A 20,394-nucleotide genomic window follows, 5' to 3' on the forward strand; every position below is an offset into this window, starting at 1 on the left:
CGGCCATGAGGACGTTGCCATCCAAAGCAGCTCCCATTCCGATGCCAGTCGTTCAAAACGCTATTAGGTGTAGCGCTCCAACTGCTCCGGACAGGTTTGAAGGTCCCAAGTATTCTAAGGCTAAATTCCAAAAAATCTGCTCCACAGTAGCTCACCAACTCTCTCCAGCAACGATCACAATGAACAGGCCAAGTGGCTGCAGCTTTTATACTAGAGCTGTCCCCTTTAAATAGCGCCCCCCGACTACAAGAAGGGCCTGGTAACGTTCCATCGAACTGTCACTAACAGCGCTAGGCGCAAAAGTTCCAGGCGCCACCAAATATCCAGTCCGGGGCGCCAAAAAGGCGTTGCACACTGAAATGACGTCATGATCTGCCCGTGCCCGCGGGCGCGCGCAAAGAGTTAGCGCCGGCGCTAAAAGAATACTCAATATGGGAGGTGGCGCTATATTCACTACGCCCGCCCAAACATTGGGTAAAGCCCCAATTCTCGGGCTCTTTAGGCACTAATCGCTGGCGCTACCAACCGAATTTCTAGGCCATTGTCTCTAAGAAAATTACACTGAGCTCTGGTTGTGCTCTGTGTTCTTTGACCAGCAGAGACTGCAATGAGACCCATATGGTGGACCTCATCATAATTGTGGAATGTTTGACTTGAATTGTCCCAACCAGGGCCGGCCATAGGGAAAATAGCGCCCTGGGTGAACTTGTATTTTGGCGCCCTTTCTTTGAGTTTAAGAATGTAGAAATTTCAGAAATAAAGCTGTAATCTCAAAGGTTTTTTATAATTTAAATAATAAATGATACAAGTCATAAAAAATAACAAATAAGTGACAAATAAACGAAACATTAAATTAAACACTAAACTAATAAATAGCAATAACAAATAAAAAAAACTTTGTTCACCAAGATATTTTGAGCCACATCATTCTTGATAGGATGGCCAGCAAAGATAGCCTGTCGTCTTCCATGGTCAATTACAAATATGTTTTTATGAGTTCTAACTTCGAGAAGCTCCGTTCGCTGCTTGCCACCGATATGGGCATGGTTAACAGGATCCTGAGTGCTGTCCATGTGTTTGGGAACTTGCTCTTGAAACTCAAAGTTTGCTCTTCTTGAGCACTACAGTCCTTTGGAAGCAGACTTTGGAGATAGCCAAGTTCTTTGCAGAGGTCAACGCTGTTAATGTCAGACCCTCTTTACCATAGTGCCCCCCTGACCATGGCGCCTAGGTGGTCGCCCATCCGTAAGGCCGGCTCTAGTCCCAACTAGGCAGTATCCACAGGAAATTTGATGAGGCGAGTGCATTGCAGCAAAACCTGATTCAGCTTTCATCATCTGAAATGCACGTTCTAGCAGGACTCACTAGTTAGCAATGAGGAGCAGGAGCCCAGGAATGCTGATGCCACTCGTAGCATCCTAGTTGCTGCCCTCCTGGCTAACTCAACTCAAACCAGGGATTGAATCAGAAACCTTCTCATCTTAATGGTTTAGTGCCACAGCATAGATATTTACCCAGTAGGCCATCGGGAAAGCTTGTTCCCACTAATGCTCTTGTAGTGTGCATGTTATTGTTGTGTATTATTATGATTGTGTTCTTTCTACGGCTTTCTTGTGCATATTATGTATTAAAGTGGGTTAAACTGTCTGATACAGATTAGAATGTGTGTATTTTTAGTGTTTATCTTCAAATTCAAGTTTGTAGTTTCCACACATTGAGCAACTGTAGCACCATAAAAGATGACATCCAATGGGTTTAAGTGTTTCACCAGTAAGTCCCTCATTAGGACAGATGTGGTTCTTGGCACTGAAACATACAGGCTAAACTTTGTATTTTAAGCGTACAATGCTTTGGCACATCCAAGTGTTGGAACTTGGGTGTGTGCTTGCAGTTTCTCATACTGAGTTACCAATCTCAGCTGTACCTTCATGGGCAGGTGGCAAATAAACATTAGGCCATGCTCCCGTGGAGAGGAAGGAAAAATCAAAAGGAGCATCACTGTAGTCATATATCTCCTAATGACTGGATTTAGAGTGCCAATCGAAGAGGTTGCTCACCCACCCATCCTCTTGGCCTGGGGTGGTGAGTGGCTTCTCACCTTGGGAGACTTTAACCTGTGCATGAACTGATCCTGCCCTTTGCAATTTCTCAGCCCTCCTCTTCTCCAATGACTTGATCCTCCACATCAACTCACACGTATAGCTAGCTTCGAAACCATTCCATCACACAATGCCTTGCACTTCACAATTACCTCTGAATACATTTTTGTCCATTTCCTCATTCATATATTCCTGCCTATCCTAAATCACACGACCCTTTAGTTCAACTCTTGAAAAAAATAACGTCCAAACTATCTAATGGTGGCCATTTCCAGCTTTCATCTCCCCATCTCTGCTGTACAATCTGCACCACCATCAGAGCTTCCATCAATATGTTCGACAGCTGCTTCACCTCCACCTTCAATGCCCTCTTCACCACCAGGTCCGAGACTGCCCACTCTTTCCTCCAGTTTCGAGGTTGTGGGCTGCAGTCTTGAGAACATATGCACACATTAACACACTGTCCATCAGCAGATCTGTATTGAGCATCTCACACAGTATCACTACTCATTTTCTATGGCCAAATCCTCCTGCTCTAGGGTCATAATAGAAAGCAAGACCATCCCCAAATCCTTAACTTGTCTTCTTTGGGATGTTTTACAACATTAAAGATGCTATATAATTGCAAGTTGTTGTCTCAACCCACACCCTACATTTCTCTGACTCTAAATTACTACTCTACCAGTTATTATACCCTTTTTTGGAAACCTCTGTCAAAACCTTGCCTTGCCACCTCTTCCTTCAAAAAGCTCTCTCTTCAACTTTACTTTCTGGGCTATTGTCCATAATTTTTTCTGTTTCCTGTTCCCTAAAGTATTCTGGGATATTCTTCTATTTAAGGGTTCTATAGAAATCCAAATTGTTGTAAATGTAAGTTAAATAGTTGCCTCTATCCATATTTTTAGTTTGTGTCACATATAATCATTCTTTTTTCAAAAAAAATTCTTCAGATGTGTCATCTGCTGCCTGGACCCAGCACCTAATGAGTATTGTTCAAATTTTGAAGAGGATTGTACAGGATAAAGAAGTCACACGGTGAGCTTTTAGCTTTGCTACAAATTATTTTCAGCAAATGAAAACTTTTGAAACATTTTCAAAGAAGCTCTTATTTCTATTCCTTGAGTCGGCACAAGAGATCTTTGTTCTCTGAAAATTTGTCCTGTTTCAACAGTTACCTGTGTTGTAATAATACACTGATGGTTAAAGGCCATGTTTATTTAATTAAAAAGTCCGTTTCTTAATCTTTCACATCTCCTGTGACATGTGAACTACTCCAGGCTGTGATCTGAGACCTTAATGTAAACATTTTGTATTTTTACTCCTTTTCTTAGAAATCTGCTGTGAAATTTTATCACATAGAATTTGATCCTTTTAACTGCATGATTCAGTCTTCATCAGTCAGAGCCCAGTATTGTATTACTAAGGGTGTGAAGTTGCAATTACCTATTGTATATTCCTACAGTACTCAAGATTACTAACTTCTCTCTAAGCATTTATGATCTTTAATTAGATGGCTTTCTGTTTTATGAAGACTTACAACTATGGTTATTATGTCACATCATTATCAACATTAGTGATTCTGAAAAAGAGCTCTGACACAGCATCCAACTGAGGTCTTGAGATGGGACCAAAATGGCACTCTGGAATGCAGGGAGATTCCTGTTTTCATCATCTGCCAGAGGGGTCTTGTAATGCAGTTGGCATAAGACATTTAAAGGAGAAATCTAGTCTTCTAAATCTCAGTAGTTTGCTGACCAAATCCTTCAAAAAGCATTCTAGCCAACATACTGCTGAGTTGTGGAGAAATCCAACTTATCATAATAGATATTTTCACAGCTGGACAATGTAATTGCATAGCTATCCTGCAATGCATTCTGGATAGAGGCAGGTCACTTTAAGTGTATTACTGGTTGTGGTGGTTGGAGGTCAATCATCACAGCCCCAGGACATCACTGCAGGAGTTCCTCAGGGCAGTGTCCTAGGCCCAACCATCTTCAGCTGCTTCATCAATGACCTTCCCTCCAACATAAGGTCAGGCATGGGGATGTTCACTGATGACTGCACAGTGTTCAGTGCCATTCACAACTCCTCAGATAATGAAACAGTCCATGCCCACATACAACAGGACCTGGATGACGTTCAGGCTTGGGCTGATAAGTGGCAAGTAACATTCGCGCCACAGAAGTGCCAGGCAATGACTATCTCCAACAAGCGAGGGTCTAACCACCTCCCCTTGACATTCAATGGCATTATCATCGCCGAATCCCCCACCATCAACATCCTGGGGGTCACCATTGACCAGAAACTTAACTGGACCAGCCACATAAATACTGTGGAAACAAGAGCAGGTCAGAGGCTAGGTATTCTGTGGCGAGTGTCTCACCTTCTGACTCCCCAAAGCCTTTCTAGCATCTACAAGGCATAAATAAGTAAGGAGTGTGATGGAATACTCTCCACTTGCCTGGATGAGTGCAGCTCCAACAACACTCAAGAAGCTCGACACCATCCAGGACAAAGCAGCCCGCTTGATTGGCACGCCATCTACCACCTTAAACATTCACTCCCTCCACCACTGGCATACCGTGGCTGCAGTGTGTACCATCTACAAGATGCACTGCAGCAACTTGCCAAGGCTTCTTCGGCAGCACCTCCCAAACCCGCGACCTCTTCCATCTAGAAGGACAAGGGCAGTGCTGTTGGGGAGTTCCAGGATTTTGACCTAGCTTATTATTTTGTTTCGTAGTGGTTAGTTACAACTGAGTGACTTGCTAGGCCATTTCAGAGGGCAGTTAAGAGTCAACCACATTACTATGGGTCTGGAGTCACATATAGGCCAGACCAGGTAAGGACAACAGATTTCCTTCCATAAAGGACATTAGAGCCGTCGCCTTGAACCGCTGCAGTCCATGTGGTGATGGTACTCCCACAGTGCTGTTAAGTAGGGAGTTCCAGGATTTTAACCCAGTGACGATGAAGTATTGGCGATATACTTCTAAGTCAGGATGGTGTGCGACTTGGAGGTGGTGGTGTTACCATGCGCCTGCTGCCCTTGTCCTTCTAGGTGGAAGAGGTCGCAGGTTTGGGAGGTGCAGCCGAAGAAACCTTGGCGATTTGCTGCAGTGCATCTTGTAGATGGTACACACTGCAGCCATGGTACGCCGGTGGTGGAGGGAGTGAATGATTAAGGTGGTGGATGGGGTGCCAATCAAGCGGGCTGCTTTATCCTGAATGGTGTCGAGCTTCTTGAGTGTTGTTGGAGCTGCACTCATCCAGGCAAGTGGAGAGTATTCCATCACACTCCTTACTTGTGCCTTGTAGATGGTGGCAAGGCTTTGGGGAGTCAGGAGGTGAGACATTTGCTGCAGAATACCTAGCCTCTGACCTGCTTGTTGCCACAGTATTTATGTGGCTGGTCCAGTTAAGTTTCTGGTTAATGGTGACCTCCAGGATGTTGATGGTGGGGGATTCGGCAATGGTAATGCCATTGAATGTCAAGGGGAGGTGGTTAGACTCTCGCTTGTTAGAGATAGTCATTGCCTGGCACTACTGGGGCGTGAATCCACGGGGACCATTCTAGAATCTAGGGAATTCTGGAAAATCAAAACCAATGCAGCCACTATCTCTGCAGCCACCTCTTTTAGAACCTTCTCCTCACCGACCTGATGCTCCACAGGAGGGAGATCAGCACAGGGGTGCACCTTGCCGGAGGTGATACCCCAACACAGGGTATACATGCAGAAGATGAGCTTCCTGAACCGGACTGAACAACAGTGCTTCAGGAGGCTCAGGTTATCGCGGCAGTTCGTGGCAGACATATGTAGCTTGCTGGAAGAAGACCTGTAGCCCAAAGGACCTGCTGCACATGCCTTACTAGTGGCTGTCAATGTCACCACCCCCCTCAACTTCTTCGCCTTAGGCTCCTTCCAGGGATCTGCAGCAGACATTTGCAGGGTCTTGCAGTCGGCTGCCCATAAATGCATCACCCATGTGACTGATGCCATGTTTCACAAGTTAGCCACTTATGTACACCTTGCCACTTATGAAGCCATTGTGACTGAGCAGGCACCCAGCTTTACGGCTCTGGCTGGCTTCCCACAGCTGCAGGGCTTCATCAACTGCACACATGTGCCCATCAAGACACCCCTAGATCACCCGTGAACTGGAAGGGCTTCCACTCCCTCAACGTGCAGCTTCTCTGCAACCATAAAAAAATCATCATGTATGTGTGTGCCAGGTTTCCAGGGAGCTGTCATGACTCTTTCATCCTGCACCATCACCCCCCCCCCCCCCCCCCCCCCACCACTCACTGGAAGGAGACACCGCGGGACACACTCACTGGAAGGAGACACCGCGGGACACACTCACTGGAAGGAGACACCGCGGGACACACTCACTGGAAGGAGACACCGCGGGACACACTCGCTGGAAGGAGACACACCGCGGGACACACTCACTAGAAGGAGACACACTATAAGGAGGTCGGGATACAGGAACGAGGCCCAGGGACGAGGACAAGCCCAGCAGCGAGGTCAAGGCCCAGGAGCGGCACAGCGTGGACCAGCAGCGGAGTCGGGAGGACCACACTGCAGCCTATGAAACCCAGGCAGAGAGGACCTGCGGGAAGGAGGGAGGAGGACAGTAGGAGTATGTTTGTGTGTGTGCTAGGCCGATGTAACAGAGCCTGGTCTCCTGTCGTCTTGGATCCCCTTGCCATTGGACCAAGACCCTGCTCTGTCAAGCCAGTGTGGTAGCTGGTGTGCAACAGCCACCCCACGTTAAAAGAATTCACACACCAGCATCTGCCTAAGAAGCACCAATCCACCCTCCCTCATCTCTTCGCACCTATGAACAGACTTACCGGCTGGCTGCTTGGGGACAAGGGCTATCCACTGAAGACGTGGCTGATGACACCCTTGAGGAGGCCAAGCAATGAGGCCGAGGAGCGCTATAATCAAAGCCATATGACGACCAGATGTGTCATAGAGCAAGCAATCGGCCTGCTGAAGATGAGCTTCAGATGTCTTGACCGATCTGGAAGGAGCCCTTCAGTATGCACCAGTCAAGGTCTCCAGAATGATCGTTGTATGCTGCGCGCTTCACAACATAGTGCAGCAGTGAGGATTGGAGCTGCAGGAGGAGCAAGGCGCAGAGTGCACAGCCTCTTCATTGGAGGAGGAGGAGGTGGACATGGCACCATCAGTGATGCACATTGCTGCCCGGGAGGCCAGGGATGGCCTTATAATGGCACGATTTAGTTAAGTGGCACCATTGCACCCACCTGGCTCCCAGATGCTGTACCAACTTTTCCACCCACCCCTCCACCACAAAGTAGTCCCAAACTAACCAAACCATTCCTGTCACATCCGTTGCTCGAGGTTAAGTAATGTCTCACCATTCACTCCAAGTGACGAGGCCACTTCCCAGGTAGCAGGCAAAAATGGACAAGATGGGAAAGTGGTGAAAAGGAATAAATTGATGTGCTTCATAAATAGAACTGAAACTTAGCACTAATATTTTAGCAAACACCCATGTGCATCTACGATTGTGTCATTTTTCTTTTCCAAGTGCTTCTACGAGGTGCACCCCATGTGGCTTCAGCCAAGGTAGAGGCAGGCTGCTCACTTCCCTGCTCTGAGTGCTTAGACACTTTTGGCGCCCGTGAGGGCCCCGCCAAAGACTGCTCCTCCTGCAACTGTGCAGAGGCAGACTCGGCCATCGGGATCCGAGGCAGCATGTGGGGCTCTGACTGAGGGGGAGACAACGGGGGAGAGGTGGGAACGCTTTGAGCAGAGCCCCCACTTCCCCGTGCCCTCTCACCATCATCCCTCTCATGGGCCACCTGCACTTCCTTGCTAGCAAGGAGTTGGACAGAACCTTGCTGCTCATCAGTGGGGCGATGAATGCCCAAGTCTACATTTCTATCCCTTCTAGAGATGAGTTCAATAAGAGTCTGCAAGCTGTTGTTCACAGCAAGCACATTCTCGTTTGACTGGCGCATTTGATGCATCATGCAGGTGGCCATCCTTTCCATGGAAGAACACATCGTTACCATCGCCTGCGATATGGTGCTGCTCATGTTGGAGATGGGCTCTTCCATTCTCTGTACAATCGTGCACATCCCTCCCAAAACCTCTCTGCCTCGCTACTTCTCTTTCCTCCTTTAAGATGCTCCTTAAAACCTACCTCTTTGACCAAGCTTTTGGTCACCTGCCCTAATTTCTCCTTATGTGGCTTGTTGTCAAATTTTTTGTCTTTTAATACTCCTGTGAAGCGCCGTGGGACGTTTTACTATGTTAAAGGTGCTATATAAATACAAGTTGTTGTTGCTGTTGCATCCGAAAACCTGGGCGTAGCCTTCCGACGCTGAGACTGCATCCTTTCTTGCACCCTCACAAAAGTCTTTGATAGATAAGAATAGCCAGCTCTAAGCCGCCTACAACAACCTTCAACTGTGATGTGTGCAAGGCTCCTTTAAATATCTGAGCTGAAAGCAAGTCATTGGTGATGTCGTTAGACCCACTCCAGTTAATTGGCTGGGAAACCCGCAGGACTCATTCAATTGCTCTAATGCAGTTAAGCACACAGTGCAGCCCGCGCTGATGAAATCTTCATGATGGTGACCCGTTACATGGCCTGCACGCACCTGCCCCAACCCAAAGGTAAAAGTTCCAGCCAAAATGTTTGTTTAATGTCTCTGCCATTTCCTTATTCCCCATTATAACGTCTCCTGTCTCTGCCTCTAAGGGACCCACATTTACTTTCACTAATCTCTTTTTATATGCTTGTAAAAGCTTTTACAATCTGTTTTTATATTTCTTGCTAGTTTACTCTCATATTCTAATTTCTTCCACTTTATCAATTTTTTGGTCATCCTTTGCTGATTTTTAAAACCCTCCTAATCCTCAGGCTTACTACTCTTTGTGGCAACGTTGTAAGCTGCTTCTTTTAATCTAATACTATCCTTAACTTCTCTAGTTAGCCATGGCTGTACCACTTTTCCAGTGGAGTTTTTATTCCTCAAGGAAATGTATATTCATTGAAAATTATGAATTATTTCTTTAAATGTTTGCAATTGCTTATCTAGCGTCATATCTTTTTAATCTAATTTCCCAATCTACCTCAGCCAACTCGCCCCTCATACTGCCGTAATTATTTGCACTCTTTACTAGGTGCTCAGCTTTATAGTTTTACAAGCATTTTCTTGTGGGAACAATATATAACAAATAAGTCATCTTCAAACTGTTCTGGGCAAACAGCTGTGTGCAACATCGTATGATGCAAGAGAATTAATGGCAACCTGCAAGATTCCTATGTGGTGACGAGAGTAACACCAGATGAGCACAGCTGTCCACATTTAATATCCGCAGGAGTGCTGATGAAAGTTAGACAAGAGGCATTAAAAGGAAGGATTCTTTTTTGGGGGTGGGGGAGGAGTGGGGAAGTGGTGCAATATTTGGCTGAGTGTTGGGAAAAAATTGGAATAAACTGACTGCAGATTCTGGTTCTTTATTTTCATGCTAACTTTCAATTTTTCTGACTTTTTCTGCAGAAGCTCTGCAAATCTGTTTGAGAATTGGTTTTTGCTGGTTCATTTTGGAGACTGGGTGAATGTTGCCTTACAGCAATTGATGATGACAGATGATATCTCGGAGATGCTGCTTTGGCTTTTGATGTTCTACCATAAGCCACATATGGAAAACCAACAAGAGAATCATTTACTGGTGGGTTTCCATCACATGGAATAGATTTGATCAGTAAATAATCTATACTATTTTTAGGCTTTTTCCTTTTTCAAGTTTCCTTCCAGGGGTTTAGAAGACTGGTTGCAGCTTCTACCAGTGGCAGATTCATAAGTCTTGCATCAATAACTATTAAAATTATCAAGAGCAAACTTGAACATTATCTTTATTATCTGGTAAATGACAGCCAACTGAAGGAAAGATCCTGCTTGACTAACCTTGACATTTTTGAGGAAGTGAAATCCCAAGTAAAAACTGGAAAAAAATTGTGATGTATTGTACTTAAGATTTCTAAAAGCCTTTTGATAAGTTCTTAACAAAAGACTGCTACTGAAACTGAAAGCAGTGGGAACACAACCTGGTGTGGATAAAAAATTGGCGGAGGGAAAGAAAGCTGCAGTTACTTATTAGGGTAGTGATGTTGGGGTGGGGGAGGTTTTCAGTTGAGTGTCCCAGAGAACGGTGCTGGGGCCCCCAGTATTCCTAATCTACATTAACAACTTGAATTTTAGAAACCCAATGCAACTTGGTAAAATTTACAGATGATACTAAACTAGAAGAGGCATTTGAGTTGGGGGAAGCAACCAAGGACCTGCAAAAGCAGTTCGATCAACTCTGCAAATGAGCAGAGCTGTGGGTGATGAAATGCATTACCAACAAGAACAAGAACAAGCGACTGGACATTGGAGAGCAAAATGGGTGTCTGAGGTATACTGGGGATGGTGTAGAGATAGGGGAAGTTGAAAGCGATCAGGGATGATTAGATTCGGCACGCCAAATCATTGTGCACCGGTAATAAACAAAGTGAATAGAAAAATTCCAGTGTGGAGGAGGGCAGGCTTCTTAAAGGCCTCAGCAGAACTCTCACTGGCTGAGAACTGGCATTATTCCCACTGAGGCCTGGAGTGGATTGTTTACCTTCCCCCAAAAAATGCCCACAGGCTCCAAGAGCAACTGAAGATTTAAAATACTTAACCTTTTGTTTTTGGGCCTTTCCTGGGCCTCCTTTCCTCTGGTGGAGTGGCATGGCATTGCTCTGACTTTGCTGTCGGAGGAGGGGGTGGGTAATTTGATCTATCCTTACTGGCATGATGTGCTGACCAAAATATGCAAATGACTCCGTCCCTGTAATTTTGGATGGTATGCACTACCTCACTTGGGTGGACTTACAACCCATCCTGCTGCATTTCTGCTGGTGGAGCGGGCCGATCGAATTTTGTGGCCAGAGGTCCTACAATTCTTTGGGAGGCCGGAGGCTGTTGCAGGTGTATCTGCGGCTCACCCTGTAATTATGGTTCACCCACTGCCGACGCCCCCGACACCTTTGGAAATCAGAAGGCCAGGTAGTGTTAAATATTGTGGGCAGGCACCTGGAACGACTGGGATGCCCACCTTTGCCGCAGCACCAGTGGGTCTGTGGAGCCACCCTCAAGTTATTCCAAAGGTGCTGCTGGTAACTTCTACCATTTTTGACAGTGCAATGGATTGCTTGAGTAATCCTGGACAATTGGCACTCTGGCATCCATCACTGCTAAGTGTGGGACTGAGGGAAATGTGTGGTGTGAGGTGATGTATTTCCCTAATTTTAAATTTGATGATATTCCTGCCCATTTGTTGGTGGGCATATTATGGGCCCACCACCAAAACTGCTGGGATTTCCAATAGGGCTGAGAAGGGGGCAGAATCCTGCCTGATCCAAGTTCCACATTAGCCCTTCCCCTACTGCCACAAAGCCACAGCCTCCTTGTCCTCAGCAATTTCAGAGCTAATAAGCTTAGATTTTTCCGAGGTACAATTTGATGATTATGGTGGGTTTTAAATGCCACAGCTCTATGAAGCTCCAATTCATAGGCGATTAGTATATTTGATCAGTGACCTTTACCTTTTGTTCTCCCCTTCCATTCAGTCCAGTTAGCTCATCCTTTTAGGGGTTTAATGGAGTAGAGCGAGTATAGGAAGGGAGTTCCAGAGAGTAGAGTCAAAGTGGCTGAAGGCTGCTCCACTGATGGTGGGGAGGTTACATAGTAGGCCAGAGTTGGAAGACTGAAGGATATTGGTGGTAAAGTAAGGCTGGAGGAGATTGCAGGAGCAGGGTGGAGCAAGGCCATTGAGGGATTTGAAAATGAGTATGAAGACTTTAAATTTACATAGAATTACATGGAATATACAGCACAGAAACAGGCCATTTGGCCCAACCAAACCATGCCAGCATTTGAGCTTCACATCCTTTCTCACCTTACTCTATCAGCATAACCCTCTATTCCCTTCTCCCTCATATGCTTATCTAGCTTCCCATTAAATACATCTATACTATTCACCTCAACCACTCCTTGTGGTAGCGAGTTCCACATTCTCAACACTCTCTGGGTAAAGAAGTTTCTTCTAAATTCCCTACTTGGTGACTATCTTATATTGATGGCCTCTAGTTTTGTTCTTCCCCACAAGTGGAAACACTCTGCGTTTGTGTGTACTCTATCAAAACCTTTCATAATTTTAAGACCTCTATTAGATCACACCTAAGCCTTCTATGTTCATCCTTTCCTGATGGGTATAACCTCGCAGTTCTGGTATCATCATTGTAAGTCTTTTTTGCACCCTCTCCAGTGCCTCTGTCCTTTTTATAATATAGCGACTAGAACTGTATGCAGTACTCCCAAGTGTGATCTAACCAAGATTCAATACAAGTTTAGCATAACTTCTCTACTTTTCAATTCTATCCCTCTAGAAATAAACCCTAGTGCTTGGTTTGCTTTTGTTATGGCCTTATTAACCTATGTCGCTACTTTTAGTGATTTGTGTATTTGTACTCCCAGATTCCTTTGCTTCTCTGCCCCATTTATTTCCCAAGTAATATGTGACCTCCTTATTTTTCTTACCAAAATAAAATACCTCACATTTATCTATGTTGAAATTAATTTGCCAATTATATGCCCATTCTGCAATTTGTTGCAGTCCTCCTCAGTATTGACTATTCCCCCCCTCCCCCCAATTTGGTGTCGTCTTCAAATTTAGAAATTGTGTGTTTGATTGCAAAGTCTAAATCGTTAATATAAATTGTGAACAACAGTGGTCCCAGCACTAATCCTTGTGGGACCCCACTTCCCACCTTCTGCCACTCTGAATAGCTACCTTTTACCCCTACTCTCTGTTTTCTTTTTGAAGTCAGCTAGCTATCCATTCTGCTACTTGTCCCCTGACTCTGTATGCTCTGACCTTATTCATTAGTCTATTATGTGGTACCTTATCAAAGGCCTTTTGGAAATTTAGATATATTGCATTACCCTTGTCTACTTTCTCTGTCTCCTCTTCAGAAGAATTCAGTGAGGTTGGTCAAGTAAGACTTTCCCTTTTGAAATCCATGTTGACTATTCATTATTATATTTCTGGTTTATAGATATTTATCTATTTTCTCTTTTAATAGAGATTCCAGTATTTTTTCTACTAACGATGTTAAGCTGACTGGTCTATATAGTTCTCTGCACATGTTCTATCTCCCTTATTAAGTATAGGTATAATGTTAGCTATCCGACAGTCCTCTGGCACTAAACCTTTTTCTAACAAATTAAAAAAATGTGTAATAATGCCTCTGCTATCTCTTCCCTAGATTCTTTTAAAATGCACGGATGTACTCCATCCGGACCTCTCGAGTTTGATTAGTTTAATATTTCTCCTCTTTTTACTTTAAATGCAGTTTTTTTACTTTAAATGCAGTTATATCATTTCTAATCTCATCTTCCGATGTCATCTCCACCTGGTCCGTCTCCCTGATAAATACTGATGCAAAATAGTTAATATTTTTGCCATTTCGCTATCGCTGCCTGCGATTTTATCCTGACCGTCCCTTAATGGCCCTATTCCCATCCGACTTTTTTTTATTACGTGCCTGTAGAATATTTTACTATCTTGTTTTATGTTCCTTAGTTCCTCTTTCCCTTTCTAATTTTTTTTAAACTTTTCTCCTCGTCTCTTTGTATTCTCCCTTGTCATGCTTTCCCCTGCTGTCCATGTACTTAGTGTATGTCTCTTTCCTTACCCTCAATTTTTCCATTGTGTCGTTATTCATCCATGGTGTTTGGTGTGTTTTAGCGGAATACATTTTTCTGGGCTCAGTTGAACACCGTTTTAAATGTTTCCCATTGCTGTTTGCCAATATTGTCGTTCATTTTATTTTCCCGAGTTCTATATCCTCAGCCCATCAATATCAGCTTTTCTCAAATCTATTACCCTGTTCTGTCATGCTTAATCCTTCTCAATTATTATCCTAAACCGTATTATATTATGGTCACTATTGCCTAGATGTTTCCCTACTTTAACTTCGCTTATCTGCTCTGGTTCGTTCCCAATTACCAGATCCAGCAGCGAATCCCCCCTCCTTGGGTTTCTGGGTTAGAAAGGAGTCATATACACATTGTAGGAACTCCATTCTCTTATCCCCTTTACCTACCTATTCTGGCCAATTAATTTTGTATTGTTTGATTTAATAAATTGAGGAACCGAGAGTCCAGTAGGTCTGTGGGTGATGATAATAGAACAGCTTGACTTAGTAAAGGACAGAAAATTAGTAGCTGCATTTTGTACAAGTTCAGAGTTTACAGAGTGTGGCTGAAGGAAGACCAGAAAAGATAGCATTACAATAAAGTCTGAAAGTTATAGACGCATGAATAAGAGTTTCAGCACTGGGGTGGGCAATGTTAGTGATAGAAATAAATGGACTTGACAATGTGGATGATATTGGATTGGAAATTAAACTTGGGATCAAACATTTGAGTCTCATTTAGCCTGTGAGAGGCCAAGGAAGAGAATGGGTTTGTAGCAGGCACCGGAAACATTGGCTTGGACTTTCTGCTTTCCAGCTGAAGGAAGTTATGACTCAGCCTAGATTTGATGGTGAAGGGACTGTCTGACATCACAGAGGTGACTGTGGAGAGGTAGAACTGGGCATTGTCGGCATGCATATAGAACCAGGCCCCATGATTGGGTGATATCACTGGGGGGGCAGATGAGGGAAGGGAGGGAGCTAATAGCTTATTGGAGGGGCTCTGGAGGTGATGTGGGGAAGGAACGAGAAGCCATTGCTGGAGATATGCTGGCTGCATCCAGACCGATCGCAGTGGTATCATGTTGATATTGGATTGGAAGTTTAATTTCCAATCCAATATCATCCACATTGTCAAGTCCATTTATTTTAATCACTGTAACATTGCCCACCTCAGCCCTCCAGTGCTGAAACTCTTACTCATGCATCTGTAACTTTTAGACTTTATTGTAATGCTATCTTTTCTGGTCTTCCTTCATCCACACTCTGTAAACTTTGAACTTGTACAAAATGCAGCAAGACACAGGAGGAGAGGCAATTGAGGATAGCATGTTTTATTTTGGGTAAAACAACTGATCCTAAATCATCAATTAATGGTAAATAATCCACCAGCTTCTACACTAGGCGATCTCAACAAATTAAAACACAAGACTTGCTTCAGTTAACTTTATTTCCTATTTCAGTATAAAAACTAATATATCATTCATTATAGGTCATGTCTGACAGTGTTATGGGGAACTTTACATTCAGATTTGTTTTGTTATTAAAAGGCCAGAAATTCAGCTTTCAGAGTGAATACTTAATACTGCCTCCTCTTCCACTGCCTTCTAGAAATAACCTTTCAGCTTAAGAAAAAAGATGTCCTGAAAGGTTGAGTGTAATCAGACATCTCATCAGTTCAGGTCAAATTGCATTGTGATGGGATTTTATTGATCCTTGACTGTAATGTCTAAGTGAACTGCTGGAGGAGCTTTCTGCTCTTTTTCCCACAGTATAAATGCTAACCACATCTGTTACGGGACTTTCTCCACCTCCTTCCATTATGAAAAGACAGACTCTGGCTTGGTGCCCTATGTAGTTAATCCGGCAGAGCAGAATAGTTCAGAGTTTTCACTTTTCCTGTGTTCTAGTGAAGCCTTCCCTCTGGGCACTGTGTGTGTTTATATGCATCTGTATGTATCTTTTTAAAGGAAAGGACTTGCATTTATTAAAGCGCCTTTCACAAACTCAGGACATCACATAGCGTTTTACAGCCATTGAAGTACTTTTGATGTGTAGTCACTGTTGGAATTTTCTATATATATGTGGGGGGAAAAACAATTTTCATCACCTTTTTGTTTTTGAACTATTCCAATCTTTAGTTTGCTTAAATACTCCCCACAGGAGGATGTAAAATCGGTGTACCATCGAATAAAGATTCTCAGCAACAAGACAATCTTGAATCTCAAGGATTTGCAGACTGCTTTAGTCACTGGGAATCTCTACACAGAACAAAGTCACCTTAAAGACCTAATCAATCACCTCCTTGTGAGCTTTTTGTTATTTTCAGCTGGCGGACACAGAATAGCAAAGGAGTCTGTGCAACTTGTGAGTATCTGAAGTTGCTTCGTTTGTAATTTGTTTATCAGTCTTCAATTACTGATAATCTGTTCTTTTCAATTAACTCGATTTTAAAAAAGGAATGTGGCCATCATGGCCCCTTTTTAAACCAAAAATTAATGCACTTCTTTATTTCCATTCATATTTTTTTAAATAGACAAAGAACTCATTTCATTTATTCTGCATCAGCGGCTACTGTATTAATTTAATATTCTGTAGAGTTTTGCCAAAATCTCTTAATTTTTTAATCCTGGCTGTCTACTCCATGTGAAGGAAACAGATTCCGTTCCCTTTGTTTCTAAACACATTACAGTGTGGGTGGTAAATGTGAGGAGTAATGAGTAGGTGATGACCACAAAGCAGTGTTTTATTTTCTTTTCTTTTAAAGTAGCAGATTGGATCTTATGTGAAAAGAGTTGATAAAGTGCAACACGTGCACAGAAAACTCTGTGTTGTCATGCCCTGTGAATTTTAAATAATTCCATGTTATTTTATATTTTTAAGCTTCAAACACAATTCACAACCTTGCATCGGCAGCTTTCTGATCGTGTTCGATTCAAAGAACATGAAGAATATGAAAAACTAAATCTGACTGCATACATTTGAAGTTAACCTTTGTGATTTGTATGAAGCCAAGAACTCGAGCAGTCCTTAACATCTGTGAGGTCACTGATAAACTTAAAGTGGTGCAAGATTCAATCAAAAAATACACGCTTTACCAGGATTTGGTGATCAGATCATTTAAATATTTTATTTTTGCAAGTGCATAGAATCATAGTTCACTACCAGATCTGGCTAGCCCACATAAAGCATTATCGGGTCCTGCACTAGTCTGCCAAAACTGCTCGCTATTCCAGGATCATTCTGGAATGCAAAGATAATCCCAGCTTCTTTTTTCTACTGTAAACAGTCTTCTTGAACGCCTCTCCCCTGTCTCCTCCAACAACTTCTTCCTCTCTAAGATTGAGATCAGCTGTCTCTGCCACCTTCCTTCCCATAGACCACCGGGCCTCCTACCCTAGCCCTGAACTCGCACCTTTCTCCAGTTTCTCTCCTATCTCGCCATATCATCTCTCCACCCTCATCTTGTCCATGAGACCTGCTTCCTCAAACCTATTCCCGACTAAACTGCTGACCACCCAACTTCATTGGCTGTAAAGTGCTTTGAGACGTCCGGTGGTCGTGAAAGGCGCTATATAAATGCAATTCTTTTCTGGTTCCCATGTTAGCTGATATTGTTAACAGTTCTCTCTCCTCAGGTATTGTCCCCCTCTCCTTCAAATCTGCCGTTATCACCCCTCTCCTCAAAAAAACAACCCTTGACCCCTCCGTCCTTGCAAACTGCCACCCCATCTCCAACCTCCCTTTCCTCTACAAAGTCCTTGAACGTGTTGTCGCCTCCCAAATCTGTGCCCATCTTTCCCAGAGCTCCCTGTTTGAATCCCTCCAATCAGGTTTCTGCCCCGCCACTGAAATGGCTCCATCAAAGTCACAAATGACATCCTTTGTCACATCGTCCTGTGTGCAGCCTGTTGACCGCTCCATCCTTCTCCAACGCGCCTCCACCGTTGTCCAGCTGGTTGGGACTGCACTCGCCTGGTGCCATTCTTATCTTTCTAATCGTAGCTAGAGAATCACCTGCAATGGCTTCTTTTCCTGCTCCCACAGTTACCTCTGGTATCCCCCAACAATCTATCCTTGATCTCCTCCTATTTCTCATCTACATGCTGCCTCTCGGCAACATTATCCAAAAACAGTCAGTTTCCACATGTACGCTGATAATACCCAGCTCTACCTCACCACCACTTCTCTTGACCCCTGCACTGTCTCTAAATTGTCTGACGTCCAGTACCGGATGAGCAGAAATTTCCTCCAATTAAATATTGGTAAGACCAAAGCCATTGTCTTCAGTCCCTGCCACAAACTTGGTTCCCTAGCTACCAACTCCATCCCTCTCCCTAGCATCTGTCTGAGACTGAACCAGACTGTTTGCAACCTCGGTGTCATATTTGACCACATATCTAAGACTACCTATTTCCACCTCTAACATCACCCATCTCCGCCCTTGCCTCAGCTCATCTGCTGCTGAAACCCTCATCCATGCCTTTGTTACCTCTAGACTTGGCTATTCCAACACACTCCTGGCTGGCCTCCCACATTCTGCCCTATGTAAACTTGAGGTCATCCAAAACTCGGCTGCCCGTGTCCTAACTCGCACCAAGTCCCGTTCACCCATCACCCCTGTGCTCGCTGATCTACATTGGCTCCTGGTTAAACAATGCCTTGATTTTAAAATTCTCATTCTTGTTTTCAAATACCTCCATGGCCTCACCCTTCCCTGTCTCTGTAATCTCCTCCAGCCCCACAACTCCCCAAGATATCTGTGATCTTCCAATTCTAACCTCTTGAGCATCCCTGATTATAATCACTCAACCGGTGGTTGTGCCTTCAGCTGCCTGGGCTCTCAGCTCTGGAATTCCCTCCTTAAACCTCTCTGCCGCTCTTTCCTCCTTTAAGATGCTCCTTAAAACCTACCTCTTTGACTAACTGCCCTAATTTCTGCTTATGGGGCTCAGTGTCAAATTTTGTTTTATAACACTCCTGTGAAGCACCTTGGGACATTTTACTATGTTAAAGGTGCTATGTACAAGTTGTTGTTGCGGCCTAACTCCTGTTTTATAGAATTCTAGCATAACCTCCCTGCTCTTATATTCTATGCCTCGGCTAATAAAGGAAAGTATCCCATATGCCTTCTTAACCACCTTTTCTACCTGTCCTGCTACCTTTAAGGATCTGTGGACATGCACTCCAAGGCCCCTCTATTCTTCTCAGTATCCTACCATTTATACTGTATTCCCTTGCCTTGTTAACCCTCCCCAAATGTATTACCTCACACTTCTCCAGATTGAATTCCATTTGCCACTTTTCTACCCACCTGACCAGTCCACTGATATCTTCTTGCAGGCTACAGCTTTCTTCCTCACTACCAACCACACGGCCAATTTTTGTGTCATCTGCAAACTTCTTAATCATGCCCCCTACATTGAAATCTAAATCAGTGATATATACCACAAAAAGCAAGGGATCCCTGCGGAACCCCACTGGAAACAGCCTTCCAGTCACAAAAACACCTGTCGACCATTACCCTTTGCTTCCTGCGACTGAACCAATTTTGGATCCAACTTGCCACGTTCCCATGGGCGTTTACTTTTCTGTTTTTTTTAATTTGCACACGGTTAGCCTCTCTTTCCTCCACCACTGCCCCTCCCTCTGTTGTGACCAATTCGGTTGGAAATGTACACATCCAGAAGGAACATAGAATATAACTCCACAATTCCAAACTAGAACAAGCCAATAAGTGCATTCAGTTGGCAGCTCTTAATTGCTAGCAGGTTAGGTATGACCTTTGCATAAGTTAGCTTGTAATGAAATCACATTTGTAAAATTTCTGCTCCTACCAGATTTATGCAACAGTAAAAATACAAACTAAGTGGATTTATATTCAAATTCTAGTTATTTGATTGTCCTCTGGATTTTAAATATACCATTGCAGATTACATTGCCTTCAATACCAGTTTGAAATAAAGCTTAGAATCATTTTTTTTAAAATCATGGTTTTAATTACTTTATTTTAAGGTTTGTTTGTATATTCATGAACTTTGAGATTAAATAGGACCACAGTGGTGCATATTTTTTGCTACCTACATTTATATACCTTCTTTGTTATAGTTCACATTAGCTGGAGCTGCCACTGATGGAGTTTCTGAACTGCTGGCTAGTACTGCACACAGACTAAAGAACAAAAGATGCGGAGGATCAAAAGACGATAAGGTGCAGATCACTGTTGAACTCCTGCAACAGCAGTTACTAGAAACCCAATCCAACATAATGCAATCAAATGATATCCTGCACAGAACAATAAACTATATTCAATGATTCCAGTGACTACTTCCAGTTTATTGTAGATTTTCAGACATTTACTTGCAAACATTCATATAAATACACGCATTACTGCATCAGTTAGTAATAAATTCTGGGGAAAATTGTCCACAAACATTATGTTGGTTTTAGTGTCTTATTCTAACCTTGAAACATGTACTTCTGAATCTGATCGAGTTTGGCAGAGAAAGTGGTTTATAGC

At 43.6% G+C, this 20,394-nt stretch overlaps 1 protein-coding gene across 2 annotated transcripts in view; it reads left to right on the forward strand.

The window, feature by feature from the left end:
- Positions 1-20,191, forward strand: part of fancc (FA complementation group C) — a 280,969-nt gene extending 260,778 nt beyond the window's left edge. The window contains exons 12-15 of one of the 2 annotated variants that reach the window (XM_085984984.1): positions 3,050-3,134; positions 9,649-9,820; positions 16,038-16,241; positions 19,983-20,191. In XM_085984984.1, the coding sequence (XP_085841110.1) occupies positions 3,050-3,134; positions 9,649-9,820; positions 16,038-16,241; positions 19,983-20,189 (668 nt within the window). In that variant the 3' untranslated portion in view covers positions 20,190-20,191. The remainder of the gene's footprint in view (positions 1-3,049; positions 3,135-9,648; positions 9,821-16,037; positions 16,242-19,982) is intronic. The other variant, XM_085984990.1, reaches the window with a different exon arrangement.
- The last annotated feature ends 203 nt before the right edge of the window (positions 20,192-20,394 follow it).

Source organism: Somniosus microcephalus, chromosome 1 (assembly GCF_052327205.1).
Source record: "Somniosus microcephalus isolate GS21.2 chromosome 1, FLI_Smic_1.0, whole genome shotgun sequence".
In the NCBI taxonomy this organism is placed as follows: domain Eukaryota; kingdom Metazoa; phylum Chordata; class Chondrichthyes; order Squaliformes; family Somniosidae; genus Somniosus; species Somniosus microcephalus.